At 28.4% G+C, this 20,346-nt stretch overlaps 3 protein-coding genes, 1 long non-coding RNA gene and 1 other non-coding gene across 9 annotated transcripts; 3 read left to right on the plus strand and 2 right to left on the minus strand.

The window, feature by feature from the left end:
• Nucleotides 1-1,430: 1,430 nt before the first annotated feature.
• On the minus strand, nucleotides 1,431-13,803 carry Hex-a (Hexokinase A). Of its 2 annotated transcripts, none has more exons than XM_074252284.1 (6): nucleotides 13,649-13,803; nucleotides 3,909-4,071; nucleotides 3,491-3,846; nucleotides 2,925-3,379; nucleotides 2,325-2,595; nucleotides 1,431-2,205 (listed from the first exon to the last, which is right to left on the minus strand). In XM_074252284.1, the coding sequence occupies exons 1-6, from the start codon at nucleotides 13,703-13,705 to the stop codon at nucleotides 2,128-2,130; spliced, it is 1,380 nt and encodes a 459-aa protein (XP_074108385.1). In that variant the 5' UTR covers nucleotides 13,706-13,803; the 3' UTR covers nucleotides 1,431-2,127. The 2 variants fall into 2 exon arrangements, with proteins under 2 accessions (XP_074108385.1, XP_074108386.1); XM_074252285.1 differs by lacking the exon at nucleotides 13,649-13,803 and adding an exon at nucleotides 5,947-6,087.
• On the plus strand, nucleotides 4,738-13,573 carry LOC141533412 (uncharacterized). Of its 4 annotated transcripts, none has more exons than XR_012480265.1 (9): nucleotides 4,738-5,829; nucleotides 5,923-6,500; nucleotides 6,612-7,084; nucleotides 7,179-7,300; nucleotides 7,868-8,057; nucleotides 8,522-9,001; nucleotides 9,096-9,643; nucleotides 12,163-12,404; nucleotides 12,487-13,573. It is a non-coding gene; the product is annotated as an uncharacterized LOC141533412 (long non-coding RNA). The 4 variants fall into 4 exon arrangements; XR_012480263.1 differs by having other exon boundaries at nucleotides 12,163-12,400; XR_012480264.1 differs by having other exon boundaries at nucleotides 12,163-12,334; nucleotides 12,405-13,573.
• A 293-nt stretch (nucleotides 13,804-14,096) lies between the features above and the next one.
• Nucleotides 14,097-14,180, plus strand: Trnal-cag (transfer RNA leucine (anticodon CAG)). The gene has a single exon. It is a non-coding gene; the product is annotated as a tRNA-Leu (tRNA).
• Nucleotides 14,181-15,010: 830 nt separating this feature from the next.
• LOC141533411 (BRISC complex subunit FAM175B) lies at nucleotides 15,011-17,251 on the plus strand. The gene is made up of 5 exons (XM_074252286.1): nucleotides 15,011-15,325; nucleotides 15,536-15,626; nucleotides 15,711-16,026; nucleotides 16,348-16,488; nucleotides 16,588-17,251. Exons 1-5 carry the CDS (start codon nucleotides 15,239-15,241, stop codon nucleotides 17,051-17,053), a joined length of 1,101 nt encoding a protein of 366 aa, XP_074108387.1. The 5' UTR covers nucleotides 15,011-15,238; the 3' UTR covers nucleotides 17,054-17,251.
• Nucleotides 17,252-17,253: 2 nt separating this feature from the next.
• On the minus strand, nucleotides 17,254-20,196 carry Hps1 (Hermansky-Pudlak syndrome 1 protein). Its single transcript, XM_074252283.1, has 5 exons — nucleotides 19,916-20,196; nucleotides 19,425-19,684; nucleotides 18,255-19,328; nucleotides 17,885-18,143; nucleotides 17,254-17,614 (listed from the first exon to the last, which is right to left on the minus strand). The coding sequence occupies exons 1-5, from the start codon at nucleotides 20,030-20,032 to the stop codon at nucleotides 17,351-17,353; spliced, it is 1,974 nt and encodes a 657-aa protein (XP_074108384.1). The 5' UTR covers nucleotides 20,033-20,196; the 3' UTR covers nucleotides 17,254-17,350.
• Between the last annotated feature and the right edge of the window lie 150 nt (nucleotides 20,197-20,346).

Raw genomic sequence — 20,346 nt, forward strand, 5'->3', positions numbered from 1 at the left:
TCTTCAAAATTTTTTACGTTTTTAATCTTAAAAAGCTTTAAAAAGTATTTATAGTATTTATACGTACCGAAAATTATGAAAAAAAAAAAAAAAAAAAAATACAAATTTTTCATTTTTACAGCTGACAGCTGTCAATTTTTTAAATTCTATTAAAAAATTTCCACTAATAATTTTTTCTTAATTTTAACATGTAAAATTTTTTTATAATAATTTTATTGTTAGAAAATTATAAAAAAATTTTTAATGTTTATCATCTTCAATGTCTTTGTAAATTGTTAATACTATTACATTATCCAAATTTTTCTTCACACTTGATCTGTCAGCGTATTCCACCCACATGTAATTTCTTCTTTAAAACTTTTAATGTTTTAATAACCTAAAAAAAATTTTTTTTTTTAGTAAATAAGCTTGAAAAAAAATAATACTAAAATCAGCTGACAATTTTTTATGACATTAAATTTAGCTGTTCACTTCACAATTGTTTTAATTTTTTTTTACAAATAAATTATAGCAAAAAAATGGACTTTTAGAAATTTTAAAAAATTAAAAATGCAATTTTTTAAAAGAATTTATTTTAATAATCAGAAAAAGACACTTGTGACAAAATAATAAATTCTACAAGAACAACACTCGATACAACAGTGAATTGAAATTTCTCCTTTTCCGACTCACCTACCTGCCCTCTGTAAAATCAAAGATGGCGACCGCGCGCAAATTTAAAATTAAAAATTTTAAAAAATTTAGAATAAAATATTTGAGGTTAGAAAATTGTTGAAAAAGAAACTGTCAAGAGGAAGAAATGAAAAAAAAATGTATCTTCAAAGAATAAAGATGTTTTTTTATTCTCCAACTTGAACGATACATTTGAAAAAAAAAAATGTTAACACACTTCAGAACATAAAAAAGTTCATATTTACCTAGTACAATATTATTTATATTTTACAGAATTGATTGTTATTTAATATCAAAGGTTAGTAACAATTATATCAACACTTTCTTCAATAATTTCCAGAAAAATAAAAATTTTAAGGTTTGTTATTTTTAGATTTTTCTATTTAAAAGTATTTTATTCTAAACGATAAAATTTAACGCTGCGTGACAGTTTAATAAAAAAAAAAAAAAAAAAAAAAAAAAACATTTGTGTTTTTAAAAATAATAATCAAATAAATAAAACAGCTGTTAATTAATTTAATTCCAATAAAATTTTCAAACAATTTACAAAAATTCAATTAAAGAAAGACATATTTTTTTCAGGTATGTAAATATTAATTTGAAGCTATCACACAGCGTAATTGTTTAGATAACCTAAATTTTTTTTTTATTTATTTATTTATTTAATTATTATTATTTATTAAAATCTAATTCGTTAGCACGTTTATAAACGCGCGTCAAAAGATAGAGTGATATTATAAATAATTTATAAATTGTCGTAAGCGCAATTTATTATTTATTATTTTTACATAAATATTATTGATTTTTGTTATATCTTCGTGCATATATACTTGCATACGTCACACTTAATTCACAATTACTCATAAAATAAATCACTAGTTCACAACTCTTACATTTTTAATAATTTGAAATAATCTTCAATTTTTTTTTTTTTTTTTTCTTTAATAACTATTATTAAATTAATTATATTCACTGCGCTTGTAATTATAAAATAAAAGAAGAAAATAAAGTAACTCATTATATCTGTCTACTGTTTAAGTGCACATGCCTGTTAATGTACATGTTATTTTATTTTAAAATCCGTAAATCCTGAGTGAGAAAGCTATTTTAAAATAAATAAACAATCTCGTTAATCCATTTATGGGCACGTTAATTATTTTCGTCTTGTTCATTAAAAATTAATCAATACTTCTAAGAATAAGACGGATTAATTAAATAGAAACAAGAGCCTAATAAATTCGTATCAACGATCTATGTAGGCAAAACGTATCTTTGTGCTCTATGTACAAAATAAGTGTCAATTTTTTTTTTATATATATATATATAATAATAATAATAATTAATAATTAATCTTATTATTATCGTTATTATTTCTGCTGTTAAATTTAATTATGAAATTCGCATTTTAATTTTTAATTATTCTAAAATAAATTTTTTTATAGCCGATCATTGTTTTCACCGTTTTTGCGCGGCTACTGCTGCTACTAGAGCCGCTCCACGACCACTTCCGTCTTCTGATAACATCAGGTCAAACTGCAAATTAAATAATTGGTAATTAATTTTTTTTTTTTTTTTTTTTTTTGGTTTTCCGGGACATTATTGGTCACTGCGGAATAAAAATGAATTATTTTTATTTTTTGGATAAATCTTACCGTGTAATTTTGTAACTGGCCAATTTTTTCTGTCATTAGATCATGGAAGTGAGGGTGGAATCGATAAACTGATCCGTCAATTCCAACTGTAACGTTGTTCTCTCCGATTTTATTCAGCAAGCATGCGATACCTGCACTAGCAAGGTGGGCTGCTCTTCTCGAGACTACTGAGCAAACGTATCTTACGTTTTCGCAGTCTTGGTCATTTGCGTTACTAATACCGAGCTCTGCTAAGACTTCTCGGCAGTTTGTGTATTTGCCTTTTGGATCTCTGTAAAAAAAAAAAAAAAAATTTCAAGTAATTTTTATTTATTTATTTATTTATTTTTTTTTTTTTTTCAATTTTAAAAATTTTTAATTTGCTGGCATTTTAAAATTCATTGATCTAAAAAAAAAAAAAAAAAAAAAAAAATAGATATGTAAATTAAAGCTTATCTAATAAGCTTTCAAATAAAATTTACGAAAAATTTATTAAATTATTTTATGCAATAAATATTGCAGGGAGAGACAGTAAAAAATAAAATTTTAAAATAATTTTTCTCCAGTTATATTTGATAAATTTTATGATTTAAATAATCAAAAATTATAATAAATACTTACGCTTCAATTTCCGAGACATATTTAGTGAAAAATTTTCCCCGCTTCTTCAAATCCGGTGGACACTTGCCTTCAAACAAGAGACCGGTATCAATAAGCTTCTCGAGGACCAGCCTGGCAAGCTCTCCCATGTACATTCCAGAGATCATTTTCTCGTAGATTTGGGTGCCAGGATTAATAGAGTTCTCGTCGATGGCTTTATCGAACTCAGTGACGACAAAGTCCAGGGTTCCGCGCTCGCCCATCGCACCCCACTCGGTGTTGATCAGCATGTGCTTTTTGTTTTCATTGAAGTTACCGGGAACTGCTGCCGTAACATTTTTGGTTTTTTCAACGTAGCAAGCGTTGCTTCCTGTTCCAACAATCAGCCCGATTTTACAGTTGTGGTTTTTCCATGCGCAAGACATCAGAGTTCCGGTTGTATCGTTTAAAATACCACAGACATCAATTCTTACATCCTGTAAGTCAAAAATTAATTTAATAACAATTTTACATTTGTTTAATTATTAATTATAAATAAGAATGATAATAATAATAAAAATAAAAGATTAAATTTAAATTATAATTACATTTCTTTTAGCAATAGCAGCTTCAAGCAAAGCAACGACGTCCTCACCAACGACTCCGCTGCAGTTGAATCCTTTGGTCCACCGCACCAACACTCCTTTAGTCAATCCGTACTGATTGCAAGGAAAACTGAAGGTGAAACCCAGTGGCAGAATTTCTTTCTCCAGCTTTAAGTCCTTGACGAAAAGCGCGAGACACTGAGCGATGTGATCAAACAATTGTGTTCCAGATCCCAGCATAAGCGACTGTGGGATCGCGTAGATTTTACTCTTCATGTCGAAGTTCGTGTAGTCCAGCGAAATCAGCAGAACTCGGAAATTAGTACCGCCGAGATCCAGAGCCAGAAAATGTCCCTTCTCTGCAACGGATTAAAATTTAATTATCATCAAGATCAACTTATCAAAAAATAAGCTTACTTACCAGTTCCATTCGGAAGATCCTGGACGTAAGCCGGGTAACATCTGACAATAGCTTCTTCATGAGTTTCTTTGTTCAACCCGCGCTCTATCTCTTGGTTCAAGCTTTTCATCAGCGTTCGAAGCTGCTCGTCTGTCAGGACAAGCTTTTTGCAAGCCTCTTTTATCTGGAAAAAAAAATTTTTATTTCATTTTTAAGTATTTTTTTAATTTTGATTTTTTTTAGTTCACAAGTCACGGCAGTCACATAGTGACTGCAAGATTGCTAGTTATGATAAATCATATAATCTTAGTGAAGAAAAAGAATATGAAAAATTTTATCAATAAATAACTTAAGAGTAATGTATCATTATTATATATTGAAAATAATTTCCAAGCTAATAGCAATATTAAATTTATCTTCATTCAATAATGTAATATTATAAATGAAAATAAATACAGAAATTGATATATTCCTTATCTTAGATGACGTAATTTTTATCCGCATTAAAATCTTTCTAGCTGAAGAAACTGTCAGTGCGCATTGAAAATTTTCTTCGCTTTAATATCAAAAATTTTAATTGATTACTTTGTTATTTTTATTTTATAGATAAAAAAGCAATTACAATTATAATAACAATAACAATTACGTTTGAAAAGAACATATATATGTGTGAGTATTTTTATTTTTATCGATAATAGAATATAGTGGTTATCAGTTACATTTTTTTTTAATTTCAGTTATGACGTCCGAATTTTTATGGACGTGTAATTTAACTGTTAAAATGTTAAATAATTTTTTAGAAGAAATATTTATCTTGATTGAGGACTTTAGAAAAGAAGACTACTAGTTTTTTAAAGAATAAATAAGAAAATTTTCAAAGAAGAAATAAAATAAAATTTAAATATTTACAAAATGATTTTTTAAAGAAGAAATAAGAAAACTAACCAAAAGAAGAAATAAAAAGAAAATTAATAAATTAAATACTGCAAATAAAATTCATAAGATAGACAATTGAAAACCTTGACATTTAAAATTATGCAATATATAGTCTTTGAGATTCCCGCGCGCTTTTACTACGGACATCCGTTAACTCTGATTATTATTTCCCACACCACCACATTGATCCAGTCTGACGTCACTGACACACCCGCAAGCCAGCCAATAGAGTCGCCATATGAATGAATATTAAATATATTTGTTCACATGTATCAATGTATTGATATCCGACTAGAAGAGCAATAAATAACGAGACAGAGAAGGAGTTACTCGATAACTCATATCAGCATTATTGAGCATGAGTATGAGTACAAAAACCCAGTATATATTGATATCAATAGTTGCAGATGGTTTTATTAACCGATACGTCGTGCCGGTGACACGTGGAAAATCCAAAATGTCAGCTGATTTTTTTTTTTTTTTTTTTTTTTTTTTTTTTTTTCCCCGGCTTTCTATAAATTTACCAATCATCAGGTTTATATGATTAGCAGTTAACAAAATTAATAATTATTATTTTCAGTACAGGTAACTTCGACACGTCGATCAGCTGGATTAGAAATGGAGCAATAAAAAGCTTTATAAAAATTAATCAGGTCAAGTATTTAATTATTAATTTTATTCGCGAATTATTACGTAGTTCTAATAATATTCAAAGTGATAAAAAATTACCATCAATCGGATAACGTTAATTAATTACCATGTTAAATTATTAAAATTAAATATTTCAAAGAACTGATTTTTATTTTTATTTTTTTAAGGTAAAAAAAAAAAAAAAAAAAAAAAAAAAAACCGGATTATTGATCTTTTGAAAGGAGCAAAATAGAATTCAAGAGGATTAGGGAAAACGAGGATTAGTTTTGGTGCTAAAGAAAATTCACATTCTCATGACGTTAACGCCGGATCGATAAACCGAACTCGTGTGCTACGTAATAATTAATAGCTGTTAGTGAGTAACAAATAAAAAAAAAAAAAAAAAAAAAAAATATTTAACAATAATTAATAAAAAAAAAAATTAAATACTAAAACATTCTTTTTGTAGATGTAAATAATGTTTGAATCTCACCTCCGGCTTAACCAGACTTTCTAGATTTGTGGGTGAAGTCTTCATCTTCATTAGCACGTTATTGACTAATTAATATAATCAAATATCTCCAAGAACGACGAAGATCAACGAATTTAAGAAACAATACTTCAGTGAGCAATTTTAATAATTATTTTAACAACTCGGTTCAATACCCAGAGTGATGCAATTATTTAAATACTCCTATTAGAGTTTAATTTTTTTTTTTTTGTGAAAAAAAAATTAAAACGCAATTTAATAATTATCCAGGCAGAAGAAAACAGTGGAGTATTTTTAAAAATCTCCAGTAGTAGTTAATAAATTAGTTAAAATATTCTAAAAAGAATTTATTATTTCCAGAGACAAGTTAAATATCTGAAAGACCAACGGTGACTGTGATGTGTTAAGCTGAACAGCGCTTGCTCTACCTAACCACCTCCAGTTGAAATTGTCTTCCATGAAAAGAGGAGAAACACGGGAAAGAAGGGGCATAGATCCAAGCAAAGCATACCGCTGGGGCTCTACTACCAGTTCAGCAAAATAGAATGAAGATTATTGTGTGTATATACTATAGGTTCTACTATACTACTCTAGCTGTACTTGTAGAATTATTTCCCCACTTGGACGGGCCTCTGGTTGTCCTAATACTCTTCTCTTTTAATTTACAGCAAATACGCACCAACACATTCCATCTTTTTGTGTCACCTCTGCGCAGAAGCTGACTCTCCTGGAGGCTCGTCTGCTTTCAAGGGCAAATAAGGTCACCAGACCACCCTCTGTCGCGGGAAATACCAAATGTTACATCACATTTCTTCAATCACGTCAAAGCTTTCTAATTTATGAGAAGAAATTCTTAATTTATTTATTTAATTGTTTATTATGATTTTAATTGCATTTGTATTGATAATTGATATTGATACAATTTTTTCCGTGTCAATTTTCACACCGTGGGTTGCATCAACCTTTAATCACGGGGCAACCCGATCCATCGCGCAATACAGCGAAAGTATTTCTGTTGATGATGCAAAGGTCCTTGAGGATTGCTTTTATTCGTATAGATATTTTAATTTTTATTATACCTGTGCTAAGGACGTATTTTGTCGGGGCACTTTCTGCGGAGGCTCGTCTCTATACGTACGTGGTAAGCGTCACGTACCATTCATACTTTCTTTTAGCGGTAAATTTTCAGTCTCCCCTTTTTTAGCTCGCTGCTAATTATAATTTTATTTCTTCAGTGAGGATCGTCATTCTTTAAACCAGATACGTCAATGGAAAAAATATTCTTGGAATCCAACGATCTATATTTAATATTCAGATGGTATTTTCTGAGAAGAAAAAATTTTTATTCGATGGAAAGGTTTGTTAATCTTATAAACTTTAAAGTTTTAGAAGAAATTTCATCCCTGTATAAAAATATTGATTAGAAAAAATTAAAAATTACTTAAAAAAATAATTTTATAGAATTAAATATTTAAAAATTTATAAAATTATTTCATCAGACAATTAAAAAAAAAATTTTTTTTTTCAATCCCATCGGTTTACTGCCCTTTGTGATTTTGCCTGAGGATTATTATTTATACATCGGTAATCAATGTATATCAATGGTCATTAAGATATTATGTTCTAAAAGATCTATTTTAATATTACGCCTGCGGTGTGTATAATCATAATTTTTCCATGAATTTCGTTGCGTCAGCAATTAAAACTTCTAATAAATAATTCATCATATTATCTGAGTTTTAAAATTAATCCAAACAAATTTATTATGAATAAACAAAACGATTAGTGCTATCATTATTTTCTATTATATTTACTAGGATTAATTTTAAATAGAGATTAAATAGGATTTTTAAACAAATACTGTGAAGAATTACGACCTACCTCAAATTTTTATTTTCTAATTGACTTTTTTTAATTTTTTTAGACTCCGGAATTCAGACAGTAATCTGACCCAGTAAATGCTGCGTCACCCAGCTTATCATTTATTTAAAGTATGAAAAATGACTAACGCAATTATCAAGTGTGATAAAATAAGTTGAGTAGCCGAAATATTCATTGACTCGAAAAATAATTTACAAGGGATCCCCCGAGTTATAAATAATTATTATTAATATGTAAGTATATTTAGTCGAGATAAACAAGGTAAATAATATATTTTATTTATAGGTAAATACGATTGTAAATATGTCAAAATTAATACAGAAGCTAATCTGATGTCACTTAACTTTCCGATTGCAGAATTTTTTTATAAAAAATTAATTAGTTTAGACATTTTTTAATTTTTCTAACAATTCAATTATGGCAAAAAATCATTTTCTTTTTTTGCTATAATTTATTTATTAAATTTTTTTTTTTAATTATCAAAAATCTGTTTAATTAATTTTAAAAATAAAAAATTAGCATGTAGAAATTTTAGAAAAATTATTAAATAATTTTTTTGGATAAATTTATTTGTTAAAAAAAATTGTCAAGTGATTGCTAACTTAAATATAATATTATTTTTAATTATTCGATATGATATAAAATTTTTTAATGTTTCTAATGAATTTTTTTTTTTTTTTTTTTTTTTTTTTTCCAGATTAAAATTAAAGATTAAAATAAAAAGAAGAAAAAATAATACAAAACATCGATCGATTGATTCACACCTGCGCATATCTCATTTTTGATAATGATTTCTGAATAAAAGAAATTAAAAAGCCGCGTGATCTTTTTCAATAAACAGTGAACTTTACTGGGAAATGAACTTCAATGCTAAATTACATTGCTTGGTATGCATTACTCCTATTATATTACGTCTTAATGCACCTATATATTTTGAGTGCATGTGTAAACGTATATGCACACTTGGAAAAAATACATGGAAGCGTGCAGCTAACGAGTTCTTTTACGTACATCTAAGTTACGTAAGAATTGCAATTCCTTATCAATAAATATACAAGGAGGAAACGCTAAATTAATGCGTCGATTTACTCGCATAAAATAATTATGATAGTTAATTTTAAAAACAAATATCTTTTAATATTTGTATAGTTTATTTATAAGATTCATCCGTGAGTAGGTGACTAAAATTAATAGTACAAATTAAAATTGTTATTTTTTGGCACAAAAGTAAGAAAAATATTGTGTTTTATTTTAAAATATTTTATTTTCAGCCGTGAAAAATTTCAAACAGCAAAGGGTTGTCTATAAATAGGCTCAATGAAATGCTTGGAAGATATTAATCTCAAACGGCTACAAGAATAGCTTAAAGTCATGGAGAAATATGGTCATAGAAAGAAACTAAACTGTGAGAATATTTTTGTTGTATTACAAAAAATCTTATCAAGAAAAATTATAACTTTTAAATGTACACGTCGAACAATCCACGTGACTTGGAATTAATTGTCTGTAGAGAATAGAACCACATAAGTGTTACGCCTACGTGAGTTTATGTGACAATAATAAGATCATTGATTAAACCAAGTTCTTTGAACTTGAAACACTTTTCAATATCTAATAATAGATGTAATAATTATAAACGCTTTACGGTGAGTGTGTCACGTAAACTGTCGGCTAAAAGTTTGAGAAAAATTCTTGGCCATCCGTACAATCAATTTCATTAATTTTTTAATGTTTATTATAAAAAATTAAATGACAGTTATAATTATTTATGACTCACGGATTGTTCTGTAGTTGAGAATTTTATTTTTTATATTTCCTAGTATGTATGTTTATATATTTATTTTATTTTGCTTAATTTATCAAATTAGAACTAAAAAATTTTTTTTAAAAATTGCAATTACAGTTTTTTTAATTTTTTACAACGAAATCTTTTTTTTTTATTTAATTTTCATTTCTTTTAATAATATTGTGGGGGCATATCTTCCACCCACTCCTGAGTAATTAATTGTTATTATTTATAATTATTAATATTATTTCATTATTATTATTATTATTATTATATTATTTAGTTATTATCATTTATAATTGTTTAATCATTACTATTCGTTAGCTATAGTGCATTAAATAATATAGTTAATATTTTGTTATTTAAGTTGAAGTTTTTCTACAACGCTATTAAGTTGGAAAAGCTATTGAGTTGTATCGCATTCACCATAAATTATACTGGATTATAATTTACTTGGTGATGTCAAGCAACTGATAGAGTCTCGTCCGCTAGAAGGACATTTTGGGAAATTTTATTTTATTGTAATTACATTGCAAGTAATAAAATTCACATCCGCAGCTGACGAGACCCTAATAAAAGTATTGTATTAGGATTTAAAATATGTATAAGTTTGTTTGTAAGAAGTTTAATAAGGGTTTTTTCTAAATCTTCCCATAAAAATCTCAATAACCTTTCGTTTTTTAAAAAGCAATTAAAGGATTAGAAACTTGTGTCGCATGGCCACCGACCGGGTCCTTGAGTCCACTGATTGCTTTTACATATACTTCTACCGATATTCCTCAACTATACTTCTACTTCTGTAATTTTCCATACCTTCAGAATATACATCTATACTTATACCTACTTGTACCTAAACCCATACTTTCGTACAAGTAAGTACAAGTAACTCCTACCCTTAATTTACTTCCTCTATACTTCCATCGAGTACCCCCTCTATTAATCGTTTAATTGCTTTTTAAAAAACGAAAGGTTATTGAGATTTTTATGGGAAGGTTTGGAAAAAACCCTTATTAAACTTCTTACAAACAAACTTATACATATTTTAAATCCTAATACAATACTTTTATTAGGGTCTCGTCAGCTGCGGATGTGAATTTTATTAATTCCAATGTAATTACAATAAAATAAAATTTCCCAAAATGTCCTTCTAGCGGACGAGACTCTATCAGTTGCTTGACATCACTAAGTAAATTATAATCCAGTATAATTTATGGTGAATGCGATACAACTTAATAGCTTTTCCAACTTAATAGCGTTGTAGAAAAACTTCAACTTAAATAACAAAATATTAACTATATTATTTAATGCACTATAGCTAACGAATAGTAATGATTAAACAATTATAAATGATAATAACTAAATAATATAATAATAATAATAATAATAATGAAATAATATTAATAATTATAAATAATAACAATTAATTACTCAGGAGTGGGTGGAAGATATGCTCCCACAAAATGATAATTAAAATCTATTCGCCTGTAAAATATTTGCTTTTTGCATGCATAATTTGATTAATCGCGGATAATTTTTCTTCACGTCATTTGAATTATCATAAATAGCTAACAAAATAATAGAATATTAAAATTTTTGAGCATAGATCATAAATCGATTGCGCTGTAAATGTTAAATCTGACATGTTATCTTCGCCTAGGTACTTTCTCTTTTAGTTAATGGATTTTAAAAAAATTAAAAAAGGAAAAATGATTTTAAAAAAAAAAAAAAAAAAAAAAAAAAAAAAAAAAGCGCACGCGCGAGCTGCTAGGTCAATACCAAGTTGACTCTACTCGGGTACCCTCGGACTCGCGTGATTTGTTACGTACTCGTTCGACGAGTTGAGGATACATATATACGTGACATATCCATCGAGCTCGACCTCGCCCTGATCGACTTGCAAAATCTTTTGCGTCTCGATTCATTCACTTTTACATGCACGCGGGTTTTTATCATTCACCAAACAAATCCAAACTGGGGTAACATGAGCTTGTTTGCTTGTCGGTGACCCCGTGTCTCTATCTTCAAACTTATCAAACTATCAAAAGCAAATTCATTGACTGAGAAGAAATAAATAAATAAATACATAGTAATCATCAATAAACACCGGAAGTGTCAATATCTCTAGAAATTTTTAAATGTAAAAACCCAAATCAGATTTTGCTGGTCAAGTTTTTTTTTTTATTTTTATACCTGTGTGGGTCACACGTGTGACTTTTAATACTTGTTTCTATAGTCATCTTTGTTGAATGATTATTTCTTGGGATTTACATCTTATATTTTTTTTTTTTTTTTGTAATACTTTTTACATTTTTTTTATTCAGTTTTATCTTTAAAATTTTTTTTATTCCTAAAATATTGAAGATAGCTCCATAGTATAAAAACATTTTTTGTAAGAAATTTAATAAGCTACAATTTTGGTCTCTTATCATTTTTCTCAAAAATCAATATTTCACGAGTTATAATCGATTTTTAAGTAACTATATATAGTAATTTAATATTTCATCCAAAAATTTATTATCTAATTAATTTTTTTTTTTTTTTTTTTATTGCAGATAATTAAAAAGATATCAAGAAGAAATGATTAATTCTTCCAAATAAAAGTTCCTTAACACCTTCGAATTTTCTTAGTGAGGTTATTGCTTGCATGGAACCTCGATCAGTGGTTCACGGACTCGATTCAATGCGCCGAAGCATTTTCTATTTCAAGTTCATACCTAGAAGCTGGTAAAAAAATATTATTTATTAAAAAGACAATCCGATATGAATTTATACGATCTATCAAACATCAATGTAGGTATATCTAAATATTTTATACAATACATAATCCAGTTTTATACTTTGATGGCACTGACGTTATCCTTTAACGTTTAATCCAGCGAATTAAGAAGACTAATGAAGATAATTTACGAAGAATATCATCTTTGATGATGCCGAAGGTCAAAGAAAAAATTTAACTGCGCGAAAAATAAAAGTCAAGTAACAATAAGAATTATATTGCAAGATTATATTTCATAGAGATTGCAATAAAACTTATGCGTACAGCAAAAGAACATTCATGTTAAAATATTATAGTGTCATTTCATTAAACGCGCTGCTCTAATTAGCCCAGCGTTGTTGCTCTGACGTTTTACATCTGACACTAAATTACGTGCTAATTGTCCTCGTGTCGCTGTGAACGATCATTGAAAAAAAATATATTATTGCCGAGGAAGCGTATATAATTTATCCTCCAGATAAAGTCATTAAAGAAACAAAATACCGTCATAATAAACTCTAAAAATTTTTTTTTGTATATTTACTGACCTTCTGAGTCTTCTTACGTAACAACTATCCTTAAATATCAACCGCAATAATATAAATTATAATTGTACAATCAATCATTTATAATATCGGAAATTTTACTTCCTTTTTCAGTAGATATTTAATTACTATAAAATATTTAATTTAAAACCGCGAAATAATTTTTTTTTTAATTCAACTTTATTGTTCTTCAATTGCAGATTATTATTTTTAATTATTAAATAAAATAATAATTTTTAACACTTTTTAGCGTCTTTACCCTTGATCGCCATATTGTTAATGCAATCAAGAAGAATTAGTCTGTTGCCAACAGTTCGAGGACTTAGCATTAACGTCCATTTAATTATTCTTAACAAATATAATTTTTATTATTATTAATAACATATATTTTTTGTTAATTTATCAGAGTATATTCTTCACACGGTATTTAATTATCCATAATTCTATTTAAAAACTTATGAATAAAATAATCGTGTTCCATTTTAAATTAATGATTTTCTATTCATGAACACACACTAAAAAAATAGATAATTATTTTTAAAAAATCTATTCACCAGGCAATTAGCTTATGTAGCGTTTAAAAAAAATTATCATATGTTGTATAGAGTAAAATGAACGTATGACAAGTAATTGCGATGTAGAATAAACATGAAGTAATTATGAGTGTCATTACACCTCGATCCTTGAACTTTTTCACAACAAAGTAGAGTTTTTATTTAGATTTAAATAGCAACTTACCGGTTGCGCAATATCTTCCCATTTTTCACCCAAATAGTCCCATTTTTCTTCAGCCATAACAAATTATCCTCGGCAAATGTAAATATTCCAAAAGATTCACTACTCAGCGATACTCAACAAACCTCGAGACAATCACCCTGACGTTCCACTTCAACTGAACGGCGCTTGCTGACGCTTACGTCACGAACAAGCTTATTAGTTCGCTAGTCTAGAAATAAATTATTCAGTTATTTTTGGAAATTGCATCTTCTCTAGTCTATATTTGTTTCTTCGCGAATTAAATTTGTTATACCAGCTTTCTTCTTTGAGTTATGGGGCTTTGAAAAGGAAACTGATGGTAATAATGAGCTTAGAGGTCAATTTAAATTATTTTTGGCCTTTTTTGGAGGCAAAAATCCTCCAAAAAATGTGAAAATTGTCTGTGCAAATATGAAATTTTACGTTTGGAGTCAGGATGGCCGAGCGGTCTAAGGCGCTGCGTTCAGGTCGCAGTCCACGTTTGTGGGCGTGGGTTCGAATCCCACTTCTGACAGTCTTTTTTACCGATAGAAAATGTTGACATGGCCTTTTACATCCATAATTACACCGATCATTAATCAATGACTGAGTTTTTGGTGATTTTTCAGACACTTTTCCATGTTATGTGCTTTAAAGACTTGAAGAAAGACATAACTTTAGTGGTACATTGATTTTTATTTTTATTTTATTTTTAATGATTTGGTCTTAACATCAGCGCGCATTGGAAAACATCTGGGACTTGTTGTTGGTGAATATGGCTCTGTAAAAAAAATTGCATTTATAATTTTTTTAAATTTCTACATGTCAATTTTTTTTTTTTTGCCATAATTTATTTATTAAAAATATTATTAAATACCTGCTAAATTAATTTTCGATGACATTAAATGTAGCTGTCATTTTACAATTTTTTTTTTATTTTTGTTAATAAATAAATTATAGTAAAAAAAAACTTATAACGTAAAAAATGGACTTGTAGGAATTTTAATAAATTAAAAATGCAATTTTTTTTAAATTATTTTTTACAATAAATTTCTTTCTTAAAAAAATTAAAGAAATTTTCAAGTGACAGCTAAATTTTATTAAATATAATTAATTTTCGTGATTTTATTCAAGAACTTAAATAATTATTCATCATAGTAATAATAATGAACAATTGAATATTTATGAAAAAATTAATAAAGTAAAAAAAAAATTGTTAATTTACCTTTCATAATTAAGAAGAAATAATGACACTAATTTTCAGCCACGTTCAAAACCAAGAAATTGTTATTTACTGATTTTAGTGTTTTAAAAAAATAATTTAATAAATATTTATTTACCAATTGCAGTGTAATTAAAGTTTATTTAATTATTAAACTCAACCAAGGTGTTCTTCTGCTGAAATAATAAAAAAAAAATATTATTAATTAAGGATAAATATATTGTATGTAATTTTACAGACGCGACGCTTTGTGTGAAAACATTATTAAATATGTAGGTTATGAAAAATGAATGTTAAAAAATATTTACTCACGTCAAAACTTAAATAAAAACTTCCCTCTGGATGCAATATAGCACATTTATCTGTCAATCATGGCGGATAACACATCATTCGTTACAATTTCTGGTGCTGCACTTTCTTATTTAATTTATGAAAATGTCAAAACTGTTAGTGATCAGGTAAATAAAAAAATAATTATAATTAATACTGTCAATAGTACAATTAAAAAATATTTTATAATTATTTTCTCGACTGAAAATAAATACGTTTTTTATTTGAGCAAGGTTTAACCTAAAACTCGGTTCAAATCTGCGGCTTGTTTATGTTTAAAAATAAATAATAAATAATTAAATAAATAAACAATAATTTTAAATGTTTTTATTTTACAGATGGGATTTCTGCTTGGTGAAGTCTTGACGTATGTTACCAAAAAAGTAACTGATACTGACAGACAAGTCGATTCCACAGAACTGCATATCAGTAAGTTGTAACTTGACACAAAATTTAATTAAATTATTTTTTTTTTTTTTTTTTTTTGCATGTTAATTATTAAAAATTTTTTAGATATTAGAGGGGTTATGCCACTGTTGTCAGCTGATTCAATTTACAATTCGGTTGGAAAAATTGATGAGGGCAAATTGAAGGAATTCGTCAATGGCAGGGAGAAGGAAATCGTTGGATGGTATCGTTTTAGATTAAATAGCTCGCTGTTTCCTACTTTGAGAGACAAAGTATTACATAAACAGTTTGAGAATATATTTTGTGATGATGATGATGATAATGATAAGCAGCATTTTATTGCTGGCATGCTGAGTTACAATGTCACTGACAAGAAAAATACTCATAAATTCAGACTTGTGCTTTCGAAAAATAAAAATGGGTAAATTTTTATTTTATTTTTTTGTAATTATGAATTTTAATGACGTCTAATTATTTTTTGAGATTTTTATTATAGTTTAATTATAATAAAAAAAATTCCACATTTAAAAATAATTGTGAATTTTTTTTTAATATTTTTTTTGTAGTAATTTATTACAATAATTGATTTATTATAAAAATTTTTAGATGTCTATTAATTTTAGTATCATAAAATTTTTTTTTTTTTTTTTTTTTTTAAATTTAAAGCTATAAAAAATAAAAAAAAAAATTTTTTTTTTAAATTATAAAACTGTTAAAAATAAAAAAATAATTATTTTTATAGAAATCATCATCCAGTACAATTAAAAATTAATAATTTGGGAGCAGATGCATCAAGATTTGACGGTTCTGATTACAAACCAACACCTATCAAGCGTGTTGATGCTGTAAAAGATCATTTTTCTAGACTAGTTGATAAATTACAGTAAGTATATTTAATTTTTTAGAACATTAAAAATTAACAGATAATAATCTATATTTAAAAAAATTTTTTCTTGTTAACAAAAAATTTATTTAATTAAAGGATTGATTTCGCGAGAACTCCAGCGTACGAATCTATCGTAACGATATCCCAGGCAGCGGAGCATTATCTCAAGCAGCTAGTTGCAGCAGTATTACAATCAGATCGTGAGCTGCTTGAACTAGAAAATGAAATCAAGGAGCTGCAAAGAGAAATAGAAAGTTCCCGGTTGCAGAACACAGAGCCAATAATGCGTATCGATAATTACTCAAGTGGCGAACCAGCAGAGATGATAAAGAAGGGCTTGGAAGACTCTGGCGGTAAATCTTATAAATTTTTCAACGAGGTAACTGTTACTAAAGTCCAGAATAAAAAACCCAAGGAAAGTCAGCTTTTAATTCCTTCAGTATCATTAAATATTAATAATAAGTGTGTGAATAATGAAAATTTAAAAAAATCTCAGTCTCAATCTCCAGTTCCACGATTTTGCAGTAGTGCGGCTAAAAAGTCGTTTGATAAATCCGACTGATTGTAATACTTAATAATCTAAGCTATATTTTTCCATTAATATAATTTTTTTTTTTTCTCTAATTATTCAAACTTTAATTAATTATTAAATTTAAAAGTTAAATTTGTCTATTATCCAAAGAAGATTACAAAAAAATTTTAAACCTGTAAGGATTGTTGTAAATATTTCTTACGTTGAAATAAAATAATTTAGTCTTCATATTTAGCTTTAAAAATCAATTATTTTTATAAATACTGTTTAAATTATTAAATAAAATTATTGACACAGATTGTTTTTTTTTTAAGTTTAAAAATCACATTATAAAATATCAGCTGGGTTATTGGGAAGCCCGGTAATTTCCCAGATCGTCGCTGCGAGTCTTCGCGAGTGCTCGAGGACACACGAGGAAGTTGCCAGGCCAAGATGGACACAGTAGAGTTCATAAATCCTCATTTTGTTGAATGACACTTTTGGGAAATAAATTTGAGATAATTTTTTGTAATAATCACCGCAGAGTATTCCTGGTACTGGTAAACTTTTCATTTGTTGGTTTAAGTAAGTCTTGCATTTTAGTGGAGATCCCTGAGACATAAAATATTTATGATTATATTATTTAGTGATTAAAAAAAAATTATTATAAATAATTTATTAATAAAATAATAATTAAATTTTGAATTAATATCTAGTTACTTTAAAAATGGCTGTAACTCATGAAATATTAATTTTTGAAAAAAAAATAATAAGAGATCAAAATTGTAGCTTATTAAATTTCCTACAAAAAACGTTACTATTTTATGGGGCTATAGGCTATATTATCTTTAATATTCTAGGAGCTACAGTGTCTTTACTCACAGAGCTATCTTCAAACCAAAGAAAATATGCGTAATTAAAAGTAGTGTCTTTCCACATAATCGAAAAATGTCCTTCCTGAAGATGATTCCTACTCTGATCAATCATCGCCCAAATTTTCTTTTTCGTCAGCGCCAGAGTCTCCAAATTAGTAAAATCCAGCGTGGGCGCGGTGAGCCGGTGAGTCGAGCGATCGATGTAAATAAAGTGCACCAGCCCGGGAAATTCTTCAAGATATTTATTGATTGTTAGGGAAGTTCTCGTAAATATAGACAACACATTAAGGAAAAATACAACAAGCATTACGTATGAAGTACAGTAAGCAGATACCTAAACCATATACCAGCTAAAAAAAATACTATCAAAAGGATATGATCCAAGTGAGAAATTTTTCAGCGCTTTGACTTTGAGAAAGTCGTTGAAGTCATTGAATTTCTGGCGGACTAGCCGACTAACTGTTACAATAACATCGCAGCCGAGCTTCAAGACACTCCTGTCGAAGCAAGTCAGCCGGAGTAGCTCTACCATGGTGTCAATCAGTCCCGGCATGTTCGACTCTATTTGCAGGAGAGATTCCGAGTCGCGTTGCTTGAAGAAATCCATGTACTTGCGTCTTAGGAACTCCCACTTGACTTGGAGTCTGCGCTGGCACATGTCCACGTCGTTGTTGACGTGCGACCGGTATTTCTTGATCCCATCAACAGTTTTTTTAATCGTCGAGTCAAATGAATCGAAGCTCGGCCTCAGCTCGTCAAAGTCTCTTTGGGATTGCAGAGAACTCGCAACATTCAAGTGATGAAAGCTCTCATAAAGTCCGGAAGATATCGCCTGGTTGGTAACTTCCATGATGGTCAGCAAATTTATCCCTGGGCTCAGCTGGAATATATGGACCACATTGGCCGTCCGAGTCTGCTCTGAGCCTAGCAGCACAAGCTGGCTGTACAGACCGTCCTCGGCTAGCGAGCAAAGACCTTCATTCACTGAAGAATCTCTCGAGTCGTTGAACAAGTGCATTATGTCAGCTGACGTGGGGTTCGCCAGCTTGCTGTCGATGCTCAGCGGCTTTTCGGGCGATGAATTACTATGGCTCCACAACAAGTCTGCGTCTTCTGTTCCCTCGGGCTTTTCATTGTCGCTGATCACTTTGCACAGCAGGACCATCAGCAGAATGTCTGCTGCGTTGAGGTCTTGCGCGTTTTTTGTCGAGTATAAAGAGAGAAATTTGTGGTCAACTAATACTAGCACATGCACGTTGGGAAAGTCAGACTGGGCTTTCAGTTTGTCGGCTGCGTCACGCAAGATTTTTAAGGTTAATGATGCCAAGTCTGCGTTTACGGACAATTGTTCCACTGATTCTGTCAGGAAACTTTGCTCTTCTTCGCGGAGTTCTTTCCAAGCGTCCAGAAGGGAAGAGACCACCAGAGCTTTGTGCTTGCTTGTTTTTAATCTAAAATAAAAAATTTTTTTTATGTAATTAATTATTATTTAGTAATAAATGTATTTATTAAATTAATGATGAGAAAAAAAATTTGTAAATACATACACAGCTACATCAGGCCCACAAATATGACCCACAATAGTTATACAAACTCCCAAAGTTTTCTTCATCAGCTCAGTGTCATCCGTGGCGACATAAATAAATGTGTAACCCATAAAATCATCAAACACCATGTTAGTGCCATCCTGACACTTGATTGATGAATACGAATTACCGAACTGTGTTGTCATTACTTGCTGGGACGTCACTATTGGTGAAAATAATTGCATTAAAATATTTCCACTTAATTGCGTTGAATTTTCATCCTAAAAATAAATAAAATTAATAACTAGATAATTTTTTTAATTTTCCTGAAAAATAAACTAGGTTTTAATAAAATTAAAAAATTGTCAAGTGACAGCTAACTTTAATGTCATATTTTTTTTTTTTTTTTTTTTTTTTTTTTTTTTTTCATAATTTACTTTTTAATAAAATTATTAAATATACTAAATTAATTTTCATAAATAAAATTGTTAAATAAAAAATTATTAAATTACCTCTTCAGATATCAATCCTTGTAATTTCGCCAAACTTTCCATATGATTAGTAAATTTTTTATTACACTTTGTAAACAAGACATCGTGGAGATGGTCGAAAATTAACAGGCCTTTCATTGTATTATTTTGTATAAAACTAACAAAAATAAAAAAAGTTTTAACTTAATACCACTATCAAAACTAAATATCAATAAAGTATAATTTTTAATTAATAATTTAAAATTAACTGTGTAATATTTATGTCAATTAACTTGCAATTAACAGATGTCATAACCATGTGAAACTGATTGGTATTGTTATTTTTTTCTGACAGCTCTTAACCCCTTCGGAGTTCACGCGCAACTGGCGCCACTGCGGGCGCTTTTATAAGCTCCAGATTCACTTTATTAATTTTATTGACACTGAAGTTGACAGACATAAATATTTATAAC

The sequence above is a fragment of the Cotesia typhae genome, unplaced genomic scaffold (assembly GCF_013202065.1).
Source record: "Cotesia typhae breed Kobodo isofemale line unplaced genomic scaffold, CoteBio_Ctyphae contig_83, whole genome shotgun sequence".
Taxonomy (NCBI): Eukaryota; Metazoa; Arthropoda; class Insecta; order Hymenoptera; family Braconidae; genus Cotesia; species Cotesia typhae.